This window comes from Somniosus microcephalus, chromosome 3, assembly GCF_052327205.1.
Source record: "Somniosus microcephalus isolate GS21.2 chromosome 3, FLI_Smic_1.0, whole genome shotgun sequence".
Classification (NCBI taxonomy): Eukaryota; Metazoa; Chordata; class Chondrichthyes; order Squaliformes; family Somniosidae; genus Somniosus; species Somniosus microcephalus.
In genome coordinates, this window is record NC_140989.1 from 286114733 (window position 1) to 286129139 (window position 14407).

Sequence of the window (14407 nt, forward strand, 5' to 3'; positions counted from 1 at the left end):
TCTGTACCCCATCCCCCTGCCAAGTTAGTTTAAACCCCCCCCCAGCAGTGCTAGCAAACCTCCCCGCAAGGATATTGGTTCCCCTCTGGTTCAGGTGTAAACCGTCCGACTTGTACAAGTCCCACCTTTCCCAGAAGCAGACCCAGTGATCCAGGAAACTAAAGCCCTCCCCCCTGCACCATCCCTTTAGCCACGCATTCATCTGTTCTATCTTCCTATTCCTATACTCACTAGCACGTGGCACTGGGAGTAATCCAGAGATTACAACCCTTGAGGTCCTGCTCTTTAATCCTTCACCTAGCTCCCTAAATTCTTGCTGCAGGACCTCATCCCTCTTTTTACCTATGTCGTTGGTACCAATGTGGACCACGACCACTGGCTGTTCACCCTCCCCCTCCAGAATGCCCTGCAGCCGCTCAGTGACATCCTTGACCCTGGCACCAGGGAGGCAACAAACCATCCTGGATTCACGTCTACGGCCACAGAAACGCCTGTCTGTTCCCCTTACTATAGAATCCCCTACCACTATTGCTCTCCCACTCTTTTTCCCCCCTTCCTGGGCAGTAGGAGCACCCCCAGTGCCAGGAAGTTGGCTGCTGCTGCCTTCCCCTGGTGAGTCATCCCCCTCAACAGTATCCAACTTGGTATACTTGTTTGAAAGGGGGATGTCCGCAGGGGTTCCCTGCACTACCTGCCTGCCTTTGTTGCTCCGCCTGATGGTCACCACCTGTGCTGCCCTACCCTGAGGCGTGAACAACTCGCTAAACGTGCTATCCACGAGCCTCTCAGCATCGCGCATGCTCCAAAATTCATCCACCCGCAGCTCGAGCGCCGCAATGCGGTCTACAAGTAGCTGCAGCTGGATGCATTTCCCGCACACATGGTCGTCAGGGACACTGGCAGTATCCCTGACTTCCCACATGGAGCAAGAGGAGCAGAACACGGGTCTGAACTCTCCTGCCATGACTTACTCCTTTAATTAATTAAAAAATTTATTCAATACCCCAGTTACAGGTTGATGCGCTATCAATTACTCATAAAAGACTGAGAGTTAAGAGAGTAACTGAAGGCTTTTATTAACAAAAGAATGAAGGTCTGCCTTGAGTGGTCGACCGGTCCAGAAATACAAAGGGCTGGGGAGCAGTCACCTTTATACTAGGACTTGTGGGAGGAGTCAGCCGAGGCATGTCCAGGCATGTACACAGTGGAATACAAACAGTGGTTTACCACACAGGTATACTCTAGGGCGCTTTATTTACCAACTATCCCCACTACACCACAGAAATTTACACCACAGAATTCAAGCTTGTATTGAAAAAAGAGAAATACTCACCAACCAATCACCTACCTGCTCCCTGGTGACGTCACACACTGATTACTTTTTACCTCTCTCCCCGCTGCTGAGTTGGTAAGCCTCGCTGGTGCCTCCGGTTTTTATACCGGGCTCCTCACCACGCTGCTCCCTGCTCCGAGTGCTCTGGCCTCGCTGGTGCCTCTGGTTTTTATACCGGGCTCCTCACCACGCTGCTCCCTGCTCCGAGTGCTCTGGCCTCGCTGGTGCCTCCGGTTTTTATACCGGGCTCCTCACCATGCTGCTCCCTGCTCCGAGTGCTCTGGCCTCGCTGGTGCCTCCGGTTTTTATACCGGGCTCCTCACCACGCTGCTCCCTGCTCCGAGTGCTCTGGCCTCGCTGGTGCCTCCGGTTTTTATACCGGGCTCCTCACCACGCTGCTCCCTGCTCCGAGTGCTCTGGCCTCGCTGGTGCCTCCGGTTTTTATACCGGGCTCCTCACCACGCTGCTCCCTGCTCCGAGTGCTCTGGCCTCGCTGGTGCCTCCGGTTTTTATACCGGGCTCCTCACCACGCTGCTCCCTGCTCCGAGTCCATATGTTGGTTTTTTCTCACATTCATGTGTAATTTCTTTATTCAAGCAGACCTTTTCTGTTTTCTTCTTCTGCTTAGGCAGTCCCTCGGAACCGAGGATGACTTGCTTCCACATTAAAAATGAGTTCTCAGGTGACTGATGAGTCCAATACTGGACCTACAGTCTGTCACAGGTGGGGCAGACGGTGGTTGAAGGGGCGAGTGGGGGGGGTGCTTGGGTTGACATGCGCTGCCTGCGCTTGGCTTCCGCTTGCTCCCGGCGAAGAGACTCGAGGTGTTCGGTGCCTTCCCGGATGCTTCTCCTTCACTTTGTGCGGTCTTGGGCCAGGGATTCCCAGGTGTCGGTGGGGATGTTGCACTTTTTCAAGGAGGCTTTGAGGGTGTCCTTGAAGCGTTTCCTCTGCCCACCTGGGGTTCTCTTGCCGTGTCGGAATTCCGAGTAGAGCGCTTGTTTTGGGAGTCTCGTATCGGGCATGCGGACAATGTGACCCGTCCATTGGAGCTGATCGAGCGTGGTCAAAGCTTCGATGTTGGCCTGAGCAAGAACACTGACGTTGGTGCGCCTATCCTGCCAAAGGATTTGCAGGATCTTGCGGAGGCAGTGTTGGTGGTACCTCTCCAGTGCTTTGAGGTGTCTGCTGTACATGGTCCATGTCTCTGAGGCATACAGCAGGGCGGGTATCACTGCTGCTCTGTAGACCATGAGCTTGGTGCCGGGTTTGAGGTCCTGGTCTTCAAACACACTCTTCCTCAGGCGACCGAAGGCTGCACTGGCACACTGAAGGCGGTGTTTTAACTTTGTGTTATCATGACCTGCATCAAGTGCCATTCTGTATTGAAAGGTTCATGCGCTCATAAACCTAAGACCATAATTATGTCTCTTAAGCATGATTAACACAAGCCTCGTGTTCGTGATATTAATATTTAATATAGTGCTCTGATTGCCTGTCTTACAGAAAGTCCCACAGTCATGCTGTCTGCAGGCAGCTTCTCGTCTCCATTTGAGCACCTGAGTCAAGCAGAGACCAAACGCATGGTGGAACACTACACGGCTTATCTGAGTGATAACACGCGTCTCATCGCCAATCCAGGACTTAAAGTGCGTTTTTTCATAAAAATTGCGCTCTCTGCTTTCTAGAAGCGTGCCACTATGTTATTTCACAATTTTTTGTCGAGGGCCAAGCATGGTTTAAAACTCAGCTCAGGATCAAACGGGATGCCGAGATTGCGAACAGTCTGGTTCAGCCGAGAGAGTATCATGGGAAGAGGATGGTGTGAACTGAGCCCTATCGCTTGGTGCATAGAAGCTGAGATAACCCTGTCTCCTCATAGCATTCTCTTGCTGAACTGTACTAAGCCTCCACAGCTAGTCAGGCCCCAATCAGAAGCTCAGAGGCACGTGGAGCAGCAAGTCTGCCAAAAGCCAAAGGTGAAGGGGAGGCAGCGTCCCCTGAATTGTATTATGGTTTATTTTGTTGTATTATATGTTGAACAGAAATGGAAAATTTGACCATTTATACTGGAGTGCTTAGTGTTTGTGGTTTGTATTATTGCTTTATGATGGTATCAAACTGGGGCTAAATCAATGACCAGACAGAGGCCAGTTTCAAATCACAGATATACACAGATTGTGTGCTTTACAGGACCGCAAGGCTTTGTTAAACAAGTGACTTGTTTTCCATAAATTGCAGTTCCCATTTTGAGAATAGTTAATGTGTGTATCCTGAAGAGAAATATTTCTAATCAAATTTACTGTAAATTGGTGAAAGATAAACCCTCACAGTGGCCTTAAAAGGCATGAGAGTGATTCCAGAGTGGTCAATGACCCTTGGTATATTGCAGCAATACACTATAAAGAAAAAAAATCACATGAGTAAATACAACTTAATGTTGTGTGATATACTTGTATCATGCCTTTAATTCATCGTATAAAATTGCTCCAACCACTACCATCACCAGTACTTCACTCTGGTGTCATACAGTTGAAAATGCTCTCTGCAGACACAACCAAAAGGACACAATCTATAATTGAACTGCTGGATGAAGTGGGTACAGTATGACAATTCCGCCACTCTCTTTCTCTCTCCCCCCACCCCCAGTCATTACATGAATAGAAATCCTAGTTACAGTACTGAATTAGGAGAGTAAATGTGAATTAAAACTTCTCTCCTCAGGAATTTGCTCACACATCTGCCAAATTTTGTGAAATTTATACATTGAAGATTAATGTTAAGTGCTTCCCTGAACTTACTTTACTTGTTCCTTCTAAGCTAAAAATGCACCATCTTTATCCTCCCTACATCTTCACTGTATTGAAATTGTGGCTCCCTGCAGTATCTTTTAACTTATTCTTCCTAGGATCTCAAAACTGGCACTCCTTACCTTCCTCTGTCTTTCCTTTCTCTTCCAATCTACAGGCTTTTAAAACCCAAGCTTGACATCACTTGATCATAATTCCTAATTTACCTCGTCTTATCTCCTACTCTTGTTGACCTTGGTGGTGGCCTGCACTGTGACCCTTGACCCTTCACTAGGTTCCTCACTTTAAAAAAAAATTCTCAAAGGGGAACAGATCAGGTATTCACTTGTGTGAAATTAGGCAAATTATCTTTCCCTAGCCTGGATAAATTGGAACACTGAAATCTGCACAGAATCCTTTCTTATATATGAGGGAACTGTCTTTACAATTTCATACAGTCTGTTTAAAAAGCGTATTAACAGGATTGATTCACAGCTTTGAAACCTCTCGGGCATATCTTTAAGAAGCCCTATGTGTTTTTTTTCTCTGCCTGTGTGTAGTCCTCTGTCAGAAACGAAGTCATGGCTACCAGTCACGTAACGGATGAATGGATGTCACAAATGGAAATCAGTATCCTGAACAGTTACATTGTTCGGCGTTACATAGCAACGCCCAATGGGGTGCTCCGGATTTACCCTGGTTCGCTCATGGATAAAGCATTTGATCCCACCAGGAGACAGTGGTGAGTTTTACATGATCCACAGGAAGAGTTTTCCAAATAACCTCAAAAGCAAAGCCTCTTTTTTTTAATGTTTGCGTCTCGCCACAGTGAGCAGGGCCTGTCCTCACGCTGAAGTGATTAATGATGTTATTTGTGTTCATGTAGTTAACATTTCTTTTTGTTGATGTTGCAGCTAAAATTATTTGTTGATTTATTTGTATTTGTTTTGAATTCAATAATTCCCTTGGTTGCCTGTTTTTCTACTTGAGCATGCTGCATAGAAAATATTGGATGTGTTTCTTCTATGACTGAGGGCAACGTGTGTAACTCAAGGGTAGCAAATTCTCCTTCATAATTGCAGTTACCATTGCAATCAACAAATTGCCTTCACAATATTTCTCTCTCCTCCCTTGCACACTCTCCCCTCTTCGCCCCCCACCTCAAATTTTCCTTTCCACTATTGAAAGTGTAAATTCTTACGGAGTATGATTCCCTTCTGGCTCCTCACCCAAAATTGTCATTCTTTATGTGTGAGCCTTGGCACTGAGAGTTGGCAAGCTATTCAACTGTGGGGGCATTACAGCCAAGCTCTGTTGTGTCCTCACTCAGTAGCTATGCACGTATTTTCAACAGGGTTCACTGAGTAGTGATCTGGAGCAGATATGGTGCCACTCTGTTGCTCTTGCTAATATATTGATAATCAAACCAGTTGTAATAAGAGCAAAGACCAGTATGAAAAGTGTGTGGCTGGTGTGCCTGAGCCATGATGTGGTGGCACATTGTCGTTGTGCTGTTGCTTATCTCAGTCACGTTTATTTTGGGGCAGAGCTTGCACTGAGGCCTTTCACATCCCTGCAGGGAAGGAAACACAGAAAAAATGTCAACGTGGTAGCTCTCATTCACTTCCCAGAGAGCAATATTAGTGGAAGCTTGGGAGCAGGATGGTGTGGAGCAACATAACTGAGGGGAAAGAGAAAGTTTTGCCCTCGTAAAAAAACAAATCTCAAAAGTTTGTAATATTGTGCTTTGTAAGTTTTTTATTCTGTGAAATTGTACTGTTTTCACTAGGTATCTCCATGCAATGGCTAACCCAGCTCTGATTACCTTCACTGGCCCATACCTTGATGTTGGAGGAGCTGGTTATGTGGTCACTCTCAGCCACACTATTCATTCTTCCAGGTAAACTTAGAATTTAAATATCCATCAAGGCATTAATTCTATACAATGTGTTAAAGAAGCACCATCTTAGTGAAGATAATAGCAAAATACCGCGGATGCTGGAAATCTGAAATAACAACAGAAAATGCTGGAAATACTCAGCAGGCCAGGCAGCATCCGCGGAGAGAGAAACAGAGTTAACGTTTCAGGTCTGGGACCCTTCATCAGAACTGGAAAAAGCTGGAGATGTAACAGATATTAAGCAGGTGCAGAGACAGTGGGGGGGGGGGGGCTAGGAGGGGAGGAAGGAATAGAAAGAATACCCTGTACTTTTGTAAGAGGCAGGAAAGATAAAATGTTGCAAATGGGAATGGCAAAAATCATACTGCATGAAAAATGGACGTCCAATCCCTCTACACCTCCATCCCCCACCAGGACGGCCTTCGGGCGCTCCGTTTCTTCCTTGAACAGAGGCCCAATCAGTCCCCATCCACCACCACCCTCCTCCGCCTGGCTGAACTTGTTCTCACATTGAACAACTTCTCCTTTGACTACACTCACTTCCTCCAAATTAAAGGTGTTGCTATGGGAACCCGCATGGGCCCTAGCTATGCCTGCCTTTTCATGGGATATGTGGAACACTCTTTGTTCCAGTCCTATTCAGGTCCCCTCCCTCGCCTCTTTTTCCAGTACATCGATGACTGTATTGGTGCCGTTTCCTGCTCTCGCCCTGAACTAGATAAGTTCATTCGCTTTACTTCCAATTTCCACCCTTCCCTCACCTTCACATGGTCCATCTCCGACTCTTCCCTTCCCTTCCTTGACTTCTCCGTCTCCATTTCTGGTGATCGGCTTTCAACAAACATCCACTACAAGCCCACCGACTCCCACAGCTACCTGGACTACACTTCCTCCCACCCCGCTTCCTGTAAGGACTCTATTCCATTCTCCCAGTTTCTCTGTCTCCGCCGCGTCTGTTCTGACGATGCCACCTTCTATACTAGTGCTTCCGACATGTCTTCCTTTTTCCTCAACCGAGGATTCCCCTCTGCCGTGGTTGACACGGCCCTTGACCGTGTCCGTTCTATTTCCCGCACTTCTGCTCTCACCCCTTCCCCCCTCTCCCAGAACCACGATAGGATTCCCCTTGTCCTCACCTTTCACCCCACCAGCCTCCACATTCAACAGATCATCCTCCGCCATTTCCGCCACCTCCAACGTGATCCCACCACCAAACACATCTTCCCCTCACCTCCCCTTTCAGCATTCCGAAGGGACTGCTCCCTCCACGACACCCTGGTCCACTTCTCAATCACCCCTAACAGCCCTTCTCCTTCTCCTGACACCTTCCCGTGCAAGCGCAGGAGATGCAACACATGCCCTTTTACCTCCTCCCTTCCCACTGTCCAGGGCCCCAAACGCCCCTTCCAGGTGAAACAGCGGTTTACTTGTACTTCTTGCAATTTAATATACTGTATTCGCTGCTCACGATGTGGTCTCCTCTACATTGGGGAGACCAAACGCAGATTGGGCGACCGCTTTACGGAACACCTCCGTTCAGTCCATAAGGGTGACCCTGAGCTTCCGGTTGCCTGTCACTTTAATTCACCGCTTCACTCCCACTCTGATCTCTCTGTCCTCGGGCTATTGCATTGTTCCTATGAAGCTCAACGTAAGCTCGAGGAACAGCACCTAATCTTTTGATGGGTACTTTGCAGCCAGCCGGACTCAACATTGAGTTCAATAATTTCAGATAATTATCCCTGCCCCCCTTTTTCATGCAGTATGATTTTTGCCATTCCCATTTGCAACATTTTATCTTTCCTGCCGCTTACAAAAGTACAGGGTATTCTTTCTATTCCTTCCTCCCCTCCTAAACCCCCCCACCCCCCTGTCTCTGCACCTGCTTAATATCTGTTACATCTCCAGCTTTTTCCAGTTCTGATGAAGGGTCCCAGACCTGAAACGTTAACTCTGTTTCTCTCTCCATGGATGCTGCCTGGCCTGCTGAGTATTTCCAGCATTTTCTGTTGTTATCTTAGTGAAGATGCTTAATAAACCTTTTTTTAAATTTCAAAACACACAAATTGATGAAGATTATTGCACGAGATTATGACAAAAACTACCCAGAAGTTTTATTTTTAAAACAGGTTTTTCATGGAGGTGACTTCCCTTTTAATTTTCCCCTTCTAACCTGATATGTGGTACCTCTGTTCCAATCTCATTAGATGATCCATTTATTATTGATGAAGCTTTTAAAAAAGGTAGTTGAAATGTAAGAGTACGGTGGCCATGTTACGAGGATAAGATCTGCTTACCTTGCTCAATACATGTTGATTTGCGAATAATTACCGAAGAATGATTTGCTTTGGATTTGTATGAAAGTTGAGATAAAATGAAATGTGGTAAAAATAGCCAAGATGCACCTTTGTCTACAGCAACAACAACTTGTATTTATATAGCGCCTTTAACGTAGTAAAACGTCCCAAGGAGCTCCGCAGGAGTATTATAAGAAAAAATTAACACCAAGCCACATAAGGAGAAATTAGGGCAGATGACCAAAAGCTTGGTCAAAGAGGTAGGTTTTTAGGAGCGTCTTAAAGGAGGAAAGAGAAGTAGAGAGGTGGAGAGGTTTAGGCAGGGAATTCCAGAGCTTAGAGCCAAGGCAACAGAAGGCATGGTGGAGCGATTATAATCAGGGATGCTCAATAGACCAGAATTAGAGGAGCACAGATATCTCGGGCGGGGGGTGGGGGTTGGAGGAGATTACACAGATAGGGAGGGGCGAGGCCATGGAGGGATTTGAAGACAAGGATGAGAATTTTGAAATCAAGGCGTTGCTTAACCGGGAGCCAATGTAGATCAGCGAGCACAGGGGTAATGGGTGAACGGGATTTGGTGCAAGTTAGGACATGGGCAGCCGAGCTTTGGATGACCTCAAGTTTACGTAGGGTGTAATGTGGGAGGCCAGCCAGGAGTGCGTTGAAATAGTCAAGTCTAGAGGTGACTAAGGCGTGGATGAGGGTTTCAGCAGCGTATGAGCTGAGGCAAGGTTGGAGACGGGCGATGTCACGGAGATGGAAATAAGCGGTCTTAGGTATGCTGCGGATATGTGGTCGGAAGCTCATTTCAGGGTCAAATATGACACCAAGATTGTAAACAGTGTGGTTCAGCCTCAGACAAATGTTAGGGAGAGGGATGGAGTCAGTGGCTGGGGAACGGAGTTTGTGGCGGGGACTGAAGACAATGGCTTCAATCTTCCAAATTGGAGAAAATTTCTGCTCATCCAGAACTGGATGTCGGACAAGCAGTCTGACAATTTAGAGACCATGGAGGGATTGAGAGAAGTGGTGGTGAGGTCGAGCTGGGTGTCGTCAGCGTACATGTGGAAACTGACAGTGTTTTCGGATGATGTCGCCAAGGGGCAGCTTGTAGATGAGAAATAGGAGGGGCCCAAGGATAGATCCTTGGGGGACACCAGAGGTAACGATGCGGGAAGAGAAGTCATTGCAGGTGATTCTCTGGCTGATAAGAATGGAACCAGGTGAGTGCAGTCCCACCCAGCTGGACGACGGTGAAGAGGCGTTGGAGATGAATGGAGAGGTCAACCATGTCAAAGGCTGAAGACAAGTCAAGAAGGACGAGGAGGAATAGTTTACCTTTGTCACAGTCACAAAGGGTGTCATTTGTGTCTAGGTAGACATTGGTGAGAAATGTGCCAAAGTATTTCTTTTTCCTCTAAAGATCTCTTTCAGCACCAGGACATGCTGTAGCAGTGATGGGCGTTGACTTTACACTGCGATACTTCTATAAGGTTCTTTTGGATTTGTTACCCATCTGCAATCAAGATGGAGGCAACAAAATCAGGTAACTCCAAGACAGGGTTACTCAACTCAATAAAGACCCAGGATATCTCAAGGAGACTATTTAAAACAGTAATTTATAACTGATCCTTTTTAGCATTTAAAAAAAAGAACATTTCCACAATTCTGTTGTGCCATGTAGATGCCTGGGAAGGAGGCACAGATTGGTATTTTTCCAGTTCTAGGTGGAGGCTGTATATCACCTGTTCAGATTGGCATATATCCACATGCATTATCCATCAGTTTCATTTTTAATGTACCCTATATTTTTTTTAAACAAAGATTGTCTAGCTCTCTGCTTTTTTTTATTTGATCAGAACTTGTAAAAAGAAATGTTTTGATAGCCTATTATATATTCTAATGTTAGCTGTTCAAGTGTTTTAGTGATGGAAGCTTTCTTGGAATCTCTTTGCACTGATTTGGCTTTCTTTCAATAGGTGCTTTATTATGGAGGATAAAGGTTATCTCTTGGCACATCCAACTCTGATTGACCCCAAAGGCCATGCTCCTGTGGAGCAACAACATATCACCCACAAGGTACTGAAATAATCGCTTGTGCATTTAGTTCTTCAGATGTTTAATTTTAAAAACAATAGAACATCACTGTAAACCACCTATGGAATGGCTCAAAACTTGATCAACTTAGTGGGTGGCTGACTTGGAGGGACTCATTTTTGTTCCAGTAATCCTTAGGTGATACCAAGAGTGTTTGGGTATTTTTGAAAAACAATAGGGAAGTATTTTTCATAAACTGGAAAGATTTCTTCGGGGAGGAGGTTAATTTTTTTTTTTGGTATTGTGTTGTCTCCAACATAATGTACCCGGAGATAGAATATTGGAATGGATTTGATTCTCTATGGCAGACGAGATAACCAGAATCAGGCAGCTGTACTTGAGGGCATTGTTGATGATTGACCGTCCAAGCCGGGTAATTGATGGGTCCTAGAGAGCTATGCCTATCACTGGGGGCTTGGATTTTCCCCAGTGACCTCAACTAACCCTGCAACCCAATTATCTAATTCAGCGTTGTCCGATACATTAGCCACTAGCCAGATGTGGTTAATAGGGAAGCCAGATGTGGCTAATTGCATTTCTGATTAGTAAATTAAAAAATGAGCAATAGACACAGTCGTTGAGCATGTTGCTCTCAGTACTCATTTGCATGCCATATGCATGCGTACTTTAAACTTTCTTTGCATTTATTGGTAAAAAGGTAAGACGAAAAGCAGAATGTGTGAGTGGTTTTTGATTGTTGTGTGATTTTCTTCCTTGAGTATTGAATGGTGGTAAGATATTTATTAAGTAAATATACGAGTGAAGCACATTTATCTGTGTTGTGCGTATGGAATATTTCATTAAAATTAGTGCATATGGCTAAAACGGTGTCTCCATAGCCACATCTGTGGCTAGTGAGTAATTTCTATTGGTCAACACTGCTCTCACTGTTACAGTGGTCCTAGTTGGACAAATGGTGAAAACCATACCAGTGCCCTGTGCTGATAACCTGTCTGGTTTTAACCAATTAAGCTCCAGCACTGCCCATGTGGATAATTGGAACCAATTAACCCCAACCTGATCTTGGAGAAGTGGAATGTGCCCCAACAGGGAGAACATACGCTCCATATCAGACAAACAGAAAATATCTGTATTGATAAATCAGTAGTTTGGTTTGGGTGCTTACATCGTGATGTATTTCTGTGCCTTCACAAGAAGAGGAGAAAGAAATTGTAGGGGATGACAAAAACATTGAGTAGGGTGAAGATGCACTGGGCTATGATTGCAACAAGTACCTCTCTACTTTCCCTGGTGTCAGAAACGTGAAGAAGACCTAATCGTCTCATTGTACAATGTTATGGCAGAGTCGAAACTAATTGTTTTTCTTTTTTTTCCTGTTAGGAACCTCTGGTGGCGAATGACATTCTAAACCATCCCAACTTTGTGAAAAAAAATCTTTGCAACAGTTTCAGTGACAGGACAGTGCAGCGATTCTACAAGTTTAACACCAGCATTGTAGTAAGTCTGCTTTTAAACAGCCTGTATGCTATAAATATGACCAAATACATCAGCTGTGTTCTGTAGATTATTTGAATCATTTGAATGCTATCCATGAATATGAATTGAGAGCTCTGGTTTTAAAACAAAAGGTTGGTGAAGTTGAAATCTATCAAACTGAGTTGGGTTCAGTGATTTTTTTCTGTTTGTTGTAATGCATCTAAAGATTTTTTTTTGAAGGGGTATTTTAGTTCCTCCTCTTCCCCCTTCACCTCCATTGTTTTTCTCCAATAAAACTTCATGGAACTGTGCCCAAAATAATTGTTCTGTCCTCATTCCCAAGCCATTGCACTGGGTGGCCAGAGGAGCATGCAAGGAAACGCTGGGGAAGCCTACTCATCTGAGGTACAGTCTTTCTCTCTGCAGTCATGCCAGTGAGATCAGAAGCTCAGCTTTGTGGGCACTGAGGGCTAATTTTTTTTGTCACTGGCTGCCCGTTCTACTGACATAAATCAGGCAGCAGGGACTGGAATGTTGGTAGGAATTCCGTCTCACTGGAACTAGGGGGGCACGGTGGCATAGTGGTTAGCACTGTTGCCTCACAGCGCCAGGGACCCGGGTTCAAATCTGGCCTCGGGCGACTGTCTGTGTGGAGTTTGCACATTCTCCCTGTGTCTGCGTGGGTTTCCTCCGGGTGCTCCGGTTTCCTCCCACAGTCCAAAGATGTGCAGGTTAGGTTGATTTGGCTATGATAAATTGACCCTTAGTGTTAGGGGATTAAATACGTGGGGTTACGGGGATAGGGTGGGATATGTGTCAGTGCAGGCTCGATGGGCCGAAATGGCCTCTATCTGCACTGTAGATTCTGTGATTCTGTGAACTCTGCTCACAATGCATTGGGACCTTTTCTGAGGAGCAGGGCTAATGGTGTCAAACAGGCAGACACTTTATTTACATAATTTGGGTGTGGGGCCACCCTGTATGACATTTCTCAAAGTTTTGGCTGCAGGATATCAGGTATAAATAACACCAATGTGAAAATGGCATCAAGAGCTGCTCGGCAGCAGTAACGATACAGAAAATCAAGGAGACCGTAAGAAGAAAGAACTTGCATTTCTAAAGCGTCTTTCACAACCTCAGGACATCCCAAAGCTCTTTACAGACAATTAAGCACCACAGGGTCCCACAAACAGCAATGTTTGTGATGTTGGTTCAGGAATAAATATGGGCTGGACACCAAAGAGAGCACCCCTGCTCTTCTTCAAATAGTGCCGTGGGATCTTTTACATCCACCTGAGAGGGTAGACGGAGCCTCGGTTTAACGTCTCATCTGAAAGACAGCATCTTTGACAGTGCAGTGATTCCTCAGTACTGCACTGGAGTGTCAGCCTAAATTATGTGCTCAAGTCCAATGAGTGGGACTTGAACTCTCAACCTTCTGACTCTGAGGTGAGCGTGCTCCACTGAGCCATGGTTGAAAGTAATGTTCAGGCAAGATTATTTCAGCCATTTTGTAACTTTTTGTCATCTTGATTTTTTTTCCCTGTTGGAATTTAAGTCCTTATGAGCATTGTGCCAATTGCTGGGGAAAAATATGTCCCCTACATCATTGGCAAATTCATTGTTGCTAATAATGAGAATCCCCCATCTGAGGTATTTGGAAGATGTGAAGGGGCCAGTGAAGGATGCCAGATAGGGCAAACTGCATGAGAGATGCTCTGTGCCCAGTGACTGGTACCCCCACAGCTGCATCTGCAGAGAGAGGTTAACATACCTCACTTTGGCAGACGATTATTGCATGCAGAGGCACCTCTTCACAAAGGAAGCTGCAACAGCAGACTGTAGATACCACAAAGTTGTGTGAATGCCTGACTAACCGTACCTTTGGGTGCTTCCTCAGAAGCATCCCAATTGCAGCATGTCATATTTTAATGGCACTGCATGAAGAAAGGCTTTTCAGGATGGTCAGTAGCCAGTCTATTCTGATTGGTCACACTCATTATGCTGTCACCAATCTTTTCTGCAGGCCCTGGCAGTGACCAGAGGGAACTGTCTTCAGGATTTAGGTTTCTAGATTATCAGCAAGCCCAATGAAAAACTTTGCCAACTCCTGCAAGGACACCTACAGCTGCCATCCAGCATAGGACTGGCACATCCAGTAACCATAACCATCAGCTGTGCCCTGAAAGTCAGCTTCACCCCCTGGGCACAGATCATCTGTCATGCAGCTTCAATGCTGACCTATGGGGGGATGGTGCATTATGGAGGCACAAAGGGCCACCCTCCTCACAAGCGGCTCATACGGCACCATATTTGCTTCAGCAGCTATCAAACAGGTTTTGGATGCTGGATTGCTGTGACATTGGCCTGCAGACTTGTGCCTGAACAATGAGTTTCCTTTCCCTTCATTTTAGCCTTTCACTTCTTAGTCCCTTCCCCTTTGAGCCTTGGCAAGTGAGTTGAGATGCCATTTCAGCCTTTCCAAAAGCTTTCAGAATTTTTGACCCCCCCGCCCCCCCAACCCCCTGCCCATTCTGGCCCTTTAATTATC

The 14407-nt window shown here is 45.9% G+C and overlaps 1 protein-coding gene across 1 annotated transcript in view; it reads left to right on the forward strand.

The window, feature by feature from the left end:
• cachd1 (cache domain containing 1) overlaps window positions 1-14407 on the forward strand; it is a 247767-nt gene that overhangs the window by 198951 nt on the left and 34409 nt on the right. Inside the window, exons 14-19 of the mRNA XM_085982697.1 lie at window positions 2840-2982; window positions 4683-4864; window positions 5912-6022; window positions 9746-9868; window positions 10302-10401; window positions 11761-11877. Of these exons, the coding sequence (XP_085838823.1) occupies window positions 2840-2982; window positions 4683-4864; window positions 5912-6022; window positions 9746-9868; window positions 10302-10401; window positions 11761-11877 (776 nt within the window). The remainder of the gene's footprint in view (window positions 1-2839; window positions 2983-4682; window positions 4865-5911; window positions 6023-9745; window positions 9869-10301; window positions 10402-11760; window positions 11878-14407) is intronic.